At 41.8% G+C, this 13,717-nt stretch overlaps 1 protein-coding gene across 8 annotated transcripts in view; it reads right to left on the minus strand.

Moving 5' to 3' along the window:
• The window catches only part of Snap91 (synaptosome associated protein 91), a 115,437-nt gene that overhangs the window by 53,808 nt on the left and 47,912 nt on the right, over positions 1-13,717 (minus strand). For all 8 annotated transcript variants that reach the window (XM_085689485.2, XM_085689484.2, XM_085689487.2 and 5 more), the window contains exons 6-8: positions 13,202-13,295; positions 11,674-11,785; positions 2,214-2,320 (exon numbers count right to left, since the gene is read on the minus strand). In XM_085689485.2, coding sequence (XP_085545611.2) covers positions 2,214-2,320; positions 11,674-11,785; positions 13,202-13,295 — 313 coding nt within the window. The remainder of the gene's footprint in view (positions 1-2,213; positions 2,321-11,673; positions 11,786-13,201; positions 13,296-13,717) is intronic.

Consider the following 13,717-nt stretch of genomic DNA (forward strand, 5'->3'; position numbering starts at 1 on the left):
CTACTTTTCAAAAGCACTGCACAGAACTTCCTTGTCTTATAATTTACTTAATGGATCATTTACTAACTAATATTAAAGTTTCTTCTGATTCTTAGACTATAACTTTATAATTGATTTTATTTATAATTTACTTTGTAATTGTTTATTAATGAAATTGAGGCTCAAATAAATTAAGTAGATTGAAGAGCCTAAGACATAGGGAGTTTTCTGTATTTCAAGCAATTCCTTTAAGAGGGCTGAGGGCTTTTGTGTATGCTGGACAGCTCAGTCATACTTTCTAAGCAGCTAATATGCATTCTTAGTTTATTGCTTAGCATCTGTGGTACCAGGAATCCAACACAGGGCCTCACCCAAACCACATTGCACTCTATTGCTGAGGGGCACTCTCAGCTGCAGTTACATATAAAAATGATGTTATGAAAGCCTCCCTTAGACCCCTCAGGAAGTCATTAATGGTTCTAACTACAGAGCTCATATGATGCACGAGTGCTGCTTGGGACACACCTAAGGTCTGTACATCTACTGAAAATTTTCTGTATTGGCTGATCATAACCAAATCATTCTATACTATCTTCAGTGTATTCAAATGGTAAGAAACACTACTTAAACATAAAAGAAAACCAAACTATTATAGTTTTCCCAATGAACTTCAGGTGCTTATTCTAGTAAAACACTTTTATAGAATTAGGGTCCGTTCCATAAAAAGTCTGATAAATGTTCACAAAATATATTTATTATTCCGTTATTTAGAGACAGACTCTTAGACTGACACCTTCTCTATGTATCTCTTTTTCACTGGCATAAGTTTAACATGAGGCACAAAGGGACTCAAACACAAACTTACATAAACAACAAGAATCTGTGTCAACAATTCTTTTCTCCTGAAGTTCTTGGGGCCCGTTTTGTTTGCTGTTTTAGAAAGTATGTGCAGACACTGCACACTGTCCAGTGTCCTTTAGGGAGGTATGTGCACACACTGCACACTGCCCAGTGTCCTTTAGGGAAGTATGTGCAGACACTGCACACTGTCCAGTGTCCTTTAGGGAGGTATGTGCACACACTGCACACTGCCCAGTGTCCTTTAGGGAAGTATGTGCAGACACTGCACACTGCCCAGTGTCCTTTAGGGAGGTATGTGCACACACTGCACACTGCCCAGTGTCCTTTAGGGAAGTATGCGCACACACTGCACACTGTCCAGTGTCCTTTAGGGAGGTATGTGCACACACAACACACTGCCCAGTGCCTGCCTCCTCTAGAACAACAAGTGGGAAATGAAGCAATCTTCTGCTCAGAGTGCCTGAACATAAATGATCCTTTTCACAGAAAGAATTGAGCAATTTTTACTAAATTATACTAATAATTGTGGTTAAACCAAGGGGGAAAATCATACAAAATATAAACAAATAAAATCTGTGTATCAAGAGAATGCAGACAGTTTTATAATAATGACAGAAAAATAATAATAAAGAAGTACAGGCATGTCATGAATGTGCCATGTCCATAGCATTATAGGCTTCCCTGTCAAACCTGGAGCCTCTCACACCGCATCACAGGCTCTATCTATGAGTCAGTCAGTCAACACGTGAGACAAAACCCACTGGTCATCCTACAGAGAACGATGTTAGCATCATCACTTCCAGTATTAGCATAAGTTAAGTCCTCGGTTTCACAAGAGAAAAAACAAACAAACCAAAACTCCAATTTAGAGATAATCTCAGCAACACTGTGTTTTGCAGTTATGATTAAATGTCATGTATAAACTTAAGAATCAATGTATAATCTCCATAAAATTTATATTTTAGCATTTTCATTATGCTTAAGTCATTGACAGGATAAGGGAGATCAGGATTCATGATTTATACTTTATACACAATGGATAGAATTTTCTAAAGTCAACGGTAGGGTTCAAAATACAGCACTTTTTTTTTTTTTACAATAAACCAGCAACAAAATGGTCATGAGGTGGGATGGAGGACTGGGCCAACCTGTAGATCAGCAATGACCTCATAACCCATCAAGATTTTGTTTGACTGCATCTAAGTGGGAGGCAGGAGTGTGGAATACCGCCCTGACTGACAGGGTGGGGGAGGGGCTCTAAGCTGACCTCTCACCCTCATACATCCTGGACACGTGCTAGGTGTGTCATCCACCCACACGTTATGCTGTGCACTAGTTCCGATCACCTTAGCAACAGAGTCTGGACCACTTACCTCTGCAACCTTGAGAAACTCGGACACTCGCGTCATTCTAGTTAGAAATCGTTTGTAAATTTCTAGCGCGTCTTTACATTGTCCTTTCTTCATCTCAAAAAACTTTTCTACAAGAGATAAGCGATAAGCAATTTGAAAAGAGTATTCTGTTTTACTCTTAAGCATTCATTCCTTAAAGCTTAAGGCCTGAATCAAAGCATAGGTGGAACACGTTAATATGGGACCGAAAGAAGCAGAGTAACTGAAGAAGGGCGCACGGCCATCATCTGTCTCCCACAAAGCAATTTCAGCAACAAAGGAACTGAGTCAGAAGCACAGAAAAACCGGCACAACAGGTTAATTCATGATCCCCATGCTTCCGGATTTGTTTTAAAACCATTCCTAATGATAACCTCAACTAAAAGCTATGGCTGCATCCCACAGCATCCTTATTCTTTTGTTTCTCTCCTCTCTTCTCTCTTTCTTACCCGCTCTCTCTCTTGAATGCTGGAGCCTGAAGCCATGCCAGGAGAGAGCTCTAGACTGGCTGACATCCCAGTCCTAGGGTTATTATTTTCTGACTTGCTCACTTAAAGCAATAATCAATACATTATATATCAATAACCTATTAAATATTCCAGAACTGAAGAATTCTTTATAATTCTACTCCTGTCAGTTGATGCTTAGACTGGTCACACATTATTTCTGCCAAATGAATAATAAATAAATACTAATAATATATAAAAACACACTGTATTTTCAAATTATAAAGTGGGAGACTCTTACAAAGTCGCTTGGCTCACCAAACCTTTCAGGGCTTTCTGCTTTGTGAGCCTCATCTTTTTCTCTACTGGCAGACAGCAACCACCGTGTTGTTCTCTTTGGCGTTACCCACCCTCCAGTCTAGGATTCAGTCATTAGGGTTCTTTGTTTTGATTACAGCATGGCAATGTCTTTTTCCTATATGTTTAAAGGAAAACCATAACTTTCTCAGAGTCTTAGCCAGCCATTCGCCATCTCATTCTGTCCATAATTACCAGTGGACACCGCGAACGGCAATGCAGTAAGCAGCCCTTCTACAGTAGAGACGAGCAACAGGTAGCCCGACAGTTGCTTTACAAGTCTTTAAATCTGTATATGGCTAAAGTCACACTACTTCTCCGTCCTCTCGCATGAGAATTCTCCGTGTCATTCAGCTTGTAATTTGACTACCTCTGAAGTATTTTTAGTTTTCTTAAGAAAAGTTTGAAAAATATAATTAGGTGAAGAACTAATTACCTGGGATAACTACTCATTACCTTTTGGTGGTAGCCTTCAGTAATTTTACTTTTAACACAGACATTAAATGTAGTGCATCTAAGTCAAGCAAAAGGCTCAAGGAAACAAAGATTGTTTTCTTCATGATTTGACAAGATCAGCCCTATTTTATTTATTTATTTATTTATTTATTTATTTATTTATTTATTTATTTATTTATTATTTTAGAAAGGCCAGCTGGCAAGCTGACCACACTCTTGTCAATGGTCCCTACCCTTGCTCATGGTCATGTAAACAAGCCTGGTCAAACCCAGTAGATCATAAAAAAGAGACATGAAACCTATTGGAAAGAAGGGATCCATGGAGGGTATTATGAAATCATCAAGAATAAATTAAAGATGTTCAGCGGTCAAATCTGAACATCATTTCTTATCTACTCTAGCCTGTTTTCTATTGTTACTGAGAGCATCATGCTGTTACAATGGGAGAAACCTTTTTCACTGTAAAAAATGGAAAATTGGGATTTATTCTGAAAATTATACTTCTTTCTGTATTCCCTTTACTCCAGACCATTTTGTTCAAATTTCTTAAATTACTTCTCTTTACTGTCATCTAACTTATTTCTTCCTATCTGATCTTCAGAAGCTCCATAAGAAGTCCAATTGAGAAATATCAATTTTTCCTTTGAATTAATACATCAACAGTGAAGCAATTTTCTTTGTCTCTTGCATTTTTCTGTTTTTTTTTTTCTCTTGGTAAGTAGGGATTCAATAACAAAAGGCCTTCAGTCACTCCCTCTCCAGACTATAATCCATAGCCGTTTCTCTAACAGTGTACTAATAATGACACAGACATGCCACATAGAGTGTTCCACTGCTGGAGCAAATCTATGAGGCTCTGCCCTCCCCTGGAGTTACAGGAAGGGTCCAGAGAAAATCCCGTTTCTTTGGAAGGAACCCTTTTCCTTCCCCACTAAAGATAACATGTTTTTCAGTGTCCGAGATGATCAAAGTTGACAGCTGCAAAACTGTGATACAATGTTTCAGCACCGACTTTGGGACAGACTCCCACCTAGACTATAGCTAGGCCCTTAGTCAGTAAGAAAGACATCTCACTTGGATGTCAGAGTTCCACTGTGATAATCAGTTTCAAGTTTTGTGGCACCTGTCCCGGCCAGTTCTTATGTCAAGATGACACTAACCACAGTCATCTGAGAGGAGGGAACCTTCCTTAAGAAAATGGCTCCATAAAATCAACCTGTGCATGATTAGGCTGTAAGCCAGTCTGTAGGGAATTTTCTTAATTAGTGATTGGTGTGGGAGGGCTTAGTCCATTATAGGTGGTGCCACCTGTGGGTGGACGGTTCTGGGGTCTGTAAGGAAGCAGGCTGAACAAGACACAGTGTATCAAACCAGTAAGCGGAGCTCCTCCATTGCATCCGTCTCAGGCAGCTCCTGTTGTCTCGTTTCCTATTTGAGTTTCTGCCCTGACTGCTTTTAAGGATGAGCAGTGATATGGAACTGTAAGGGAAATAAACTTTTTTCCTCCCTGCTTTTGGTCATGGTGTTTTATCACAGCATTGGAAACCTGGCCTAAAAGAGCACCCAAACAGTTTCCAATTTACACACAAAGTATGGTCATCATGTCTTTGATTTCAACCAATACACATTTTCATATGGATCACTCTTAAAAGCAAAACACATATTTGCCTCAAAACAACCGGGATCCCTCTTTTGTGTGCCTATCTGCTAGTTAGACTGTTACTTGAACAGGAGCTGATGAAGGCCACAGAGCAGAACAAAGGGGATGCTTGGGCTACTTCCCCAAAGTCCTTAATACAAAACGGTTCAATGGTCCTGAAACATTTTCCTCTCCTAATTTAGCCAGTAAGATAGTGTTATCAAATTAAAAATTAAAATGATTCAAATAAACTATTATTTTAATCTAAACAGAAATTGCCTTTTTGATGCCATCTGTATATGAAATCAACACACAGTAAAGTAAAACAGCAGCTGTCAGGACAACAGTGGGAGGAATTACACAGTTGAACTTGTCTGACAACTAATGAACTGCAGGTACCAAATCCATTGCTCTTGATGAAGAAGTAAGAATAAGGCTAAGTGAGAGAGGATGAGAAAGAACCAGTAAGATGTCATTCCTGACAGGCTGCAGAGCCCAGGAAGATGACAATGAAGGGAACTGGGGTTGCAGGTTGAAAAGATGGGTGGCTGAAAGAGAAAAGAGAATTAGGAACAAAGAGCTGACGAGTTCAGTTTCAGTGACCGTGCAGGGTCAGGGAAGAAGCCAGCATCTGGGTTTACGAAGCTATACACAGTAACAATTGCAACTGACATTCACAGGAACCGTCAGACTAGACAGAAACCATCTGTGGCTCATGAGACCTAGGAAAAAGCTCACATCTGTGAGTAAGAGTGACCTGTAAGAAATTAATAGGAAAATCTGTAAATCTGCTTTAACGATAACATCTCTCACCCGAAATGAAAGTTTATTTGGTTTTGAACTTTATATTTAGGGCAAGAATCTGTCCCCAAAGAAGGCAAACATCTCTTCGTCCTCCCAGAGTGATGTGCTTGACGTGACCGGCCCCACCCACCAGACTCAGTTCTGCACATCAACTGAGCTAGAAGATAACCCTGAGGCAGGTGCTGTCTCCCCTGCCTTTCTGCAGCTCCTCAGTCTACCGCTTCTGACAGGCAGGAGCCCAAGCAGCTGGATTACCCGCCTGCAGCATCCTGCTACCCACTGGCCAGCTTCCTGGATTTAGAGGAGTAATGATTAAAGCAACTGTCATGTGACCCTTAATCCTGGATTACAGCTTCAAGTGTCTCTTTCCCAGTTTCCCAGTGCTGTAAAGAAGCTTGGGGTGGTTGGGGCAGGGTAGCAGCTTCTTGTCTTGTTTGTAAAGTAAGCTGAACAGGAGGCCGCAGAGAAGCAAATCCTATAAATATGGGCTCTAAACACTAGCCGTTCCTCCAGGAGACAGAGCCCAGAGCCCATTTCTGGAGGCTTCCATTAATTATAGAAACTCTTAACCTATATAAATTCCTCTCTAGATAGAAAATGTAAAGCAGTGTCTGCTTTGTTTTCCTATGTTTGTTTTGTTTTGAAGACACAGTATTTGGTACCTGAAGAGACGCCAAGAAGTCGACTCCTATTAAACTGTGACATAGTCAGTTTGGGATCAGGTTTATAAGCAGGTTAGAATTGCAGGTGATGACCATCTCCGCCCACAGAAGGCTGGATCCTCATAGACTGTGTTAATCTTCCTGTGTTCTTCTTGAATGAAGCTTATCAAGTCATGGACTAGTCCATCACAGTGGGAGCAAGGCTAAGATGACAAAGTAGCTGCTCTCACTTCCATTAAGGAGTTTAAGAAAGAGAAGGAAAACACAGGCTTGAGGCCAAGTCAAACTGTGGTACTCCAAGACAGTCCCGCGTCAGTCGAGGCTTCCTGGGAAAACAAGATTTTCCTCATAGACAGCCCCTCTGTTTCCACAGCTCTCTCTCCCTTGCCAGGTGCTTTATGACCCAAAATGTGATTTAGAATCCAGTAATTCTAGTTGATTAAGGGTAAGACACTAAGGTCTAAGGAAGGTTAAGACCAGCCTGTTCAGACAGGAAGAAAATATTCCAGCTGGTGGGAGGGGGTGTCATTTTGCTTGAACCTCCCAAGCCCTCTTCCCAGCTGTCTTGCTGCAGAAATGCCACAACTTCCCAGAGAAGACAGGGAGGCTGTATACAGAAGTTCTTCTCCTATGCTGGAATTAAGCAACTTACAGGATTAGTCAGGCTGACTTCCAGCTCTGGCACCCTTTGGCTGCAAGGGAAAGATCATTCTAGGCTAGAGTTTTCCAAGAGACAGACATGTACAGAGTTCGACTCAGGAGGGAGAATATACATGCCAAAAGAATGTCAAAAATCTCACAAAGTTTTGTGAACTGGACATCTGCCAAATAAAAAACAAGATACTATAGCTACACAAAAAATACATTTTATTGTAAGTATTTCATAACTTATTAATGCTAAAAATAGATTCGTGGAGAGATGGCTCAGTGGGTAAGACAGTTGCTGTTCTTCCAGAGGACCCGAGCTTAATTCCCAGCACCCATATGGTGGCTCGCAACTCTCTGTGAACTCCAATTGCAGGGGATCAATGCCCTCTTCTGACCTTGTGGGCACTGTTGATGGCGCAAAAGCATACATGCAGGCAAAACAGCTACACACGTTAAATAAAACTTTAGGAATTATGTTGATCTGAAATATAAATCTAACTGGGTACCCCACTCCACCCCACATGCCAACCCATGAACCCATAAATCCTAATTGATAACAAATTGGAAAATTGGAATGGACTCCTAATGCTGCTGGGCAGGAAAGAAAGAACAGTAAATTAGGTTTGCAATATGACCAGCCATTTATCAACTTGGGTAAACACGCCAAAGGCTAGGGATTGAAGCCTGAGCATCTGGGTGCAGCTTAATGCAGAAGTTACCGAGAAGTACTCTAGCTAGCAGGAATGTACCTCTCAAGAGCTTACTGAGAATGCAGATTCTCAGGTCCCATCTCAGCCCTATGGAATTAGAAACTCTAAGTTCTAATGAGGACTCCATAGATTCTTGAGCAGAGTCCTTAAACTCTACTAAACATTTATTCTAGTCACCAGTACAGTGGCTGTTACAGATTGAACACAGTTGGGAAGAGGGCATGCCTGGACGTTAAAACACACACACACACACACACACACACACACACACACACACATACACACACATATGTATGTATGTACTTAACACAAACAAAACCATAAATCAATTTTTGAAGCTTTTTTTTTTTGCAAAAATGAATGGATAACATAGAGATTTGCCACCAGGTATAAATGGTCCATACTCCACTTCTGTGTGAATTTTGCATTAGTTACGGTTGATAAACCAATGACGTCCCATCACGTCACCACCCAAGGTTCACAGCTGGTGTTACTGGTGACTCTGATGTCAAGAAATTCACCGTTCAGGTGTCACACAAGGGTACACTGCCCTAAATCCCCGTCCTATGCTTTTTCATTCCACCCCCCACTAATCAGCAGTGACCGCTGAACTTCCCTAAGTTTTTCCTTAGTTTTAATTTCCAGAATCACAGGTGATGTTTTTAGATTGGCTTGTTTTGATTTTCGTCACCTGATGTTACAGTAGGTGGTGCCTTTTCATATGTTCATTTCACATTTATATGCCTTTGCTGGTAAGGTGTCTTGACTCAATTTTTGTCTGACTGGCCCCGTATAGCATTTTTCTTCAACGTAAAACTGTCCATCTTAGAGGGAAGCTCCTTAAGACACAGGATATTCTAAACACTCCCTTCTATTGAAGCTGTGGAAGCACTTTTGTTTGTGCTATAACAAATAAAGCTTGCTTGAGGATCAGAGTGTGGAGCAAGCCACTAGTTAGCCATAGAGGCCAGACAGTGGTGGCACACACCTTTAATCCCAGCACTAGGGAGGGAGAGGCCAATGGATCTCTGTGAGTTCAAGGTCACCCTGGACTACAATAGATTGATCCAGCCTCAAAGAGAAACAGAACCAGGTGGTGGTGGCTCACACCTTTCCCCTATTTTTTAGTTTCTTGAGTTCACAAATTATATACCCTGTAGTTTGGGGGGACATTCAAGGGCCATTCTCTGAGCTTTTAGAATAGGTGTTTGGTGCCAGACATGAATTTGGTAAAGTATGTTCTTCACTAGCTCACGTTTTCACCTAATTTGTCAGATTTAACTTGAATTTATCAGAAGGAAAGCTGAAGAGCACTTGTGTCTTACCCCATTCCATCAGGGGCACAGAGAACCAGTCTGAGCTCCTAGAAGCAGAACAAGTGTGGTCTGGTCACAACCCTCACACTTGTCTGTAGTCTGCCTCCAGCAACGTGTCTGTCACGTTCCCACCCCTCTGCCCCAGTTCCCATGGCAGTTTTCACTTTTGAGTTTCTTCCTGGTTAGCCAGGATTTAGCCAGGTATACCCAACAGCCTCCAACTGCCCTGTGCCAACCTCCCTTGTGAATGCAGACAGCCAGTGTTCCAGCCTGCTCATGTGCTAGGACAATGTGACTTCTCAGCTCTTTACACATGAATTGGAAAATGGGAGTGGGCTTTTCCTCTCAGATTTTAAGGAACACTGATGCTAAGAGCTTGATGCCCTAGGGGGACTGATTTGATTTGTTCTTCCAGCTTGAACGGAAGCTTTATGATCAGGAGTTAGATCCAGGGAATGTATAGAATGGCCTGTGGGTATTTCCTTTGTTTGCTGAAAAGAGACATACTTTGACACTAGCAAATTTGTCACATGTCACTGATCACAGGAATAATAATTCTACTTTATCTCTGGGTAACCTACATATTTGGTTTGTGCAAAAAAATAATGGTTTGGAGTTTAACTATGGTAAGCTTAATCAAGCAATGAGCCCCCTACTCACAGAGATTCAAAAGTGTCCTCTTTCACCAGAGGAGAATCAGCACAATTCTTGGCACCCAGGAGGTGGCTACTGAAGTAGAAAATGCATTTATGTCTACCCCAATGAACAGAGACCATCAGAAATCTGCTGTCAGCAGGCAGAGTGCAAGTGTACAATCAGTGTCTCATTTTAAAGATATCAATCTGTCTCGGTTGTCACAATCCCATAGGGCATTGCTCTGATGACACCAGGATGGTGGTGCCTACTGAGCAAGAGCTTCAGGTATCAGAGATGTTTTGATAAGTGACATAAATGCTGAAGGGGAAGACAGAAGGATAAGCCATCTTAACAAGGTTTCTGAGCATCCAAAAGTCTGGGTAGTTTAGAGAACTCTTTATGTCAAGGGTACATTTTTGCAGCTGGAGCTCCCTGCAACAAAAACAGTCCAAAGTCTGCTAAGCTTTGATTTGCAGGAAACACACAGAACACTGTGCGTGCTGCTGTTAGAAGAGCAGCCCACACAGTAGCAGGTAAGAGAGAGCTCAGGCAACAGGAAGTTCCACAACCGCACCACACTTAGGCCACCAGAGCCTTAGTTCCAGAAAAATCTAGGAGTACTCGACAGTGTGCGACAGACTTAACGTGCTGTGAAAGCCCTCTCTCACACTCCAGCACAGTCCCAGAAGTGCCACAGCGGAGCTGTGCCTGCTTCAGACAGCAGCCATGCCCTGAAGAGGGGCTGTTGTTGGTTTACTTCTAGAGACCAAGATCCTGACCAGGGGGAATCAAGTGCTCCTCAGCCACAGAGTGGGTACTGTGTAATCTAGCAAGCTGTAAAGTTGGGCAAACACAAGGATACTCTAGGATCCATAATAAACAGAGAAGTTTATTATGGCCACAAATAAACGGACAAGTTGTAGGAACAGAAGGCCCATTTCCAGAGCACCAAGTCTCTCTGGGGCATAACCATTTCTTTCATTTATCCTTAAATCCTATCTGTGGCCTCTGGGGAATTCCTCATGACCACCTAACAGAGGAAGAAAACATTCTAGTTTGGTACTAGCTGCAAGCAACAGTGTTTAATATCTCTGCCAAGGGGTGACCTGGATAAGAGAATGAAACTTTCATAGCCAAGCCTTTGATAGGACACTATCCACCTTTCCTCTTGTAGCAAGACTTAGGGGACACCACCAAACCATGGGGAGCAACTGGCTACTGGGTTGGTTGATAGGGAGTTGGCAAAATTCAACTGAATACTGATGACAAGGAGGTCAGTACCAACCTGGTGAAGAAAGTGAAGGGACCTTTCAACATAGATAAATATCATGAATCAATTCTTCCCACATGCAAATCAAGGGGTGACAACTACCAAGCTTTTAACAGTGAGGATGAGAGAACACTGTAAGAGAGGCAATGCCATCATAATGGAGACTGAGGAGGCCCAACAGCATAGGATTCCTGTCTTAGCTGGTGTGCCCCTCCTCACTGTTGGCCCTCAGTGGGACATGTCCTTTTAGTAGGGAGACCATCAGCCTGCCTACCTTGTACTAGATGTCTACCCTAGCTATGGATTTATCCTCTCAGCCCTAGCTATGGATTTATCCTCTCAGCCATGCGGCAACAACAGCACCACCATCGAGAGTTACACGGTATCACAGCATCTCACACAACACAGCTTCTGCTGAGGTGAAGCGAAACAATGGATTCAACCCCACAGCATCTGTCAGCCTTATCACAACCCCATCAGGCCCAATGTGTCACTTACCAAGTAAGTTAATGACGCCATCATTGTAGCAAGCGAAAAGTTTGATAAGATCTTTGAAAAGAAGCATAAACGCAGCATTTATGACACCATTCGTTAGTTCATTTGGATGCACCTAGAAAAATGAGCATTTAACTTTAGCTGTACATCAAGTTAGTATTTTTCTTAAGTCGTAATAAAATGTCATGAATGACCACCAAGAAATTCACGCATATTCTAAAAATGTTGGGTGATTTTTAGTAAGCCTAGCAATACCGAAGGACTGGTCTCATACGCTTCAGTTATCTAAGCTAGAGCCCTTAGTAAGGGAGAAGAAAGTTAAAAATAGATAGATTAAAAGAAACAAAATACATTAAGATTAACTGTCCAATAAAGATCTTACTGTAAAGTCTGTCAAAAATCAATGTGATGGTTTGCAATTTCTACTTAAAATTTCACAAGACTCAGTTGTTATGAGTGGGGCTCAATTATAGCCTAAGTCATGGAATCTTAACAAAGACTTTAAGCTAGAGGTATTTGAGGAAAGTGTTTTAGACAACTATCAAATTACAGACGAGCTGACAATGAGAGCTCAGAACTTTCCTACATGTCAAAATATCTTATTCTCAGGAGTCAGGTACTCTTAGCTGCTATTTTTGAGTTAATTATACATTAACATCCAGTTGTAAGAAGTAAAAGAAGGGGATCCCATATGGCATTGACCTAGTTTCTCCCAAATGTAGTAAAGAGCTCACAACTGTAGTTAATCACGTCACAGGCAGGATATGAAGGACACAACTGACTACGTTCTCAGTTCCCCAGGTTCATGTGGATGATACACTTTGGTTGTATTTGGTTCTCCACAACTTACCACACATATGCATTAATATATCTATCACCACGGCCAAATTCAGGTATGTTTTCTAAACATTATTTTTTTATTTTTACTTTATATATATGACTATTTTGCCTGTGTGTATGACTATGTAACACTTGTAGGCCTGGTACTCATGGAGGTCAGAAAAGGGCATCTGATCCCTGGAACTGGAGCTAGAGCAATTGTGAGCTGCCAAGTGGGTACAGTGACTCAAACTCACTTCTCTATAAGAGCAGCTACTTTCTTAACCATGGGGCCATTCCTTCAGCTCCAGCAAGTATGTTTGTAACAAACAAATAACACTTCTTGACTTTGCCAGAAAAGATCTGTGATCTATGATAACCCAAAACTCCTCTCTCTGGTGGACATGTCACTTAAGTGTCCACATCAGACGGTTTCCAGTAGGAAAGCACAGTTATTGAGCTGCCTGAGCACAACAAACTACATTCTCCTCAGAACAGAAGGCTCCGAGAATACCCTACTCATCCCTTTCTACGACCTTAGGAAACAGTTTGTAGGGTCTGGAAAAATCTGGGGGCCTAAGAGCATGAATGAAATAACCCTGTAACTCATCCACATGGAGGTAGTCTACTGCGGATCCCATGGCGACCCTGACTGACTCAAAAGAAAGGCAAAGACCAATTATGCAAGAAACATTTCAGCTGAGAAACATACATCGAACTCCAGCAGCGCATCGATCTGGCCCTGCAGGATTGGCATGCTCTTGAGGAGCTTTTCAGGAACCATTGTCCGCATGACGCCGTCAGCCCTGTAAACACAGACAAACAGAAGCACACATCCTTGTGTATACTGCGACTACAAGGCCGTGTCTTTGCTCTGAGCTGTGTTCCCATTTTCTTTGTAAATCTCCTGAGATCATTATCAGATGTTAAGAGGTTGTGGCTATTTGCTTAGGTCCTCTGGAAGAGCTGTACATGCTCTTAAATCAGGGATTCTGAACCTGTGGGTTGTAATCCTTGGGAGGGGGGGAGCCAAACAACCCTTTACAGGGGTCCTGTATCATATATCCTGTACGTCAGATACTTACGTTCCAATTCCTAACAGTAGCAAAACTGCAGTTATAGGGTAGCAATGAAAGCAGTCTTATGGATGGGGATCCCCACAACACAATGGATTTTATTAAAGGGTCACAGCATTAGAAAAGTTGAGAACCACTGTCTTAGATGCTGA

This window comes from Myodes glareolus, chromosome 4, assembly GCF_982192425.1.
Source record: "Myodes glareolus chromosome 4, mMyoGla1.1, whole genome shotgun sequence".
NCBI lineage: Eukaryota > Metazoa > Chordata > Mammalia > Rodentia > Cricetidae > Myodes > Myodes glareolus.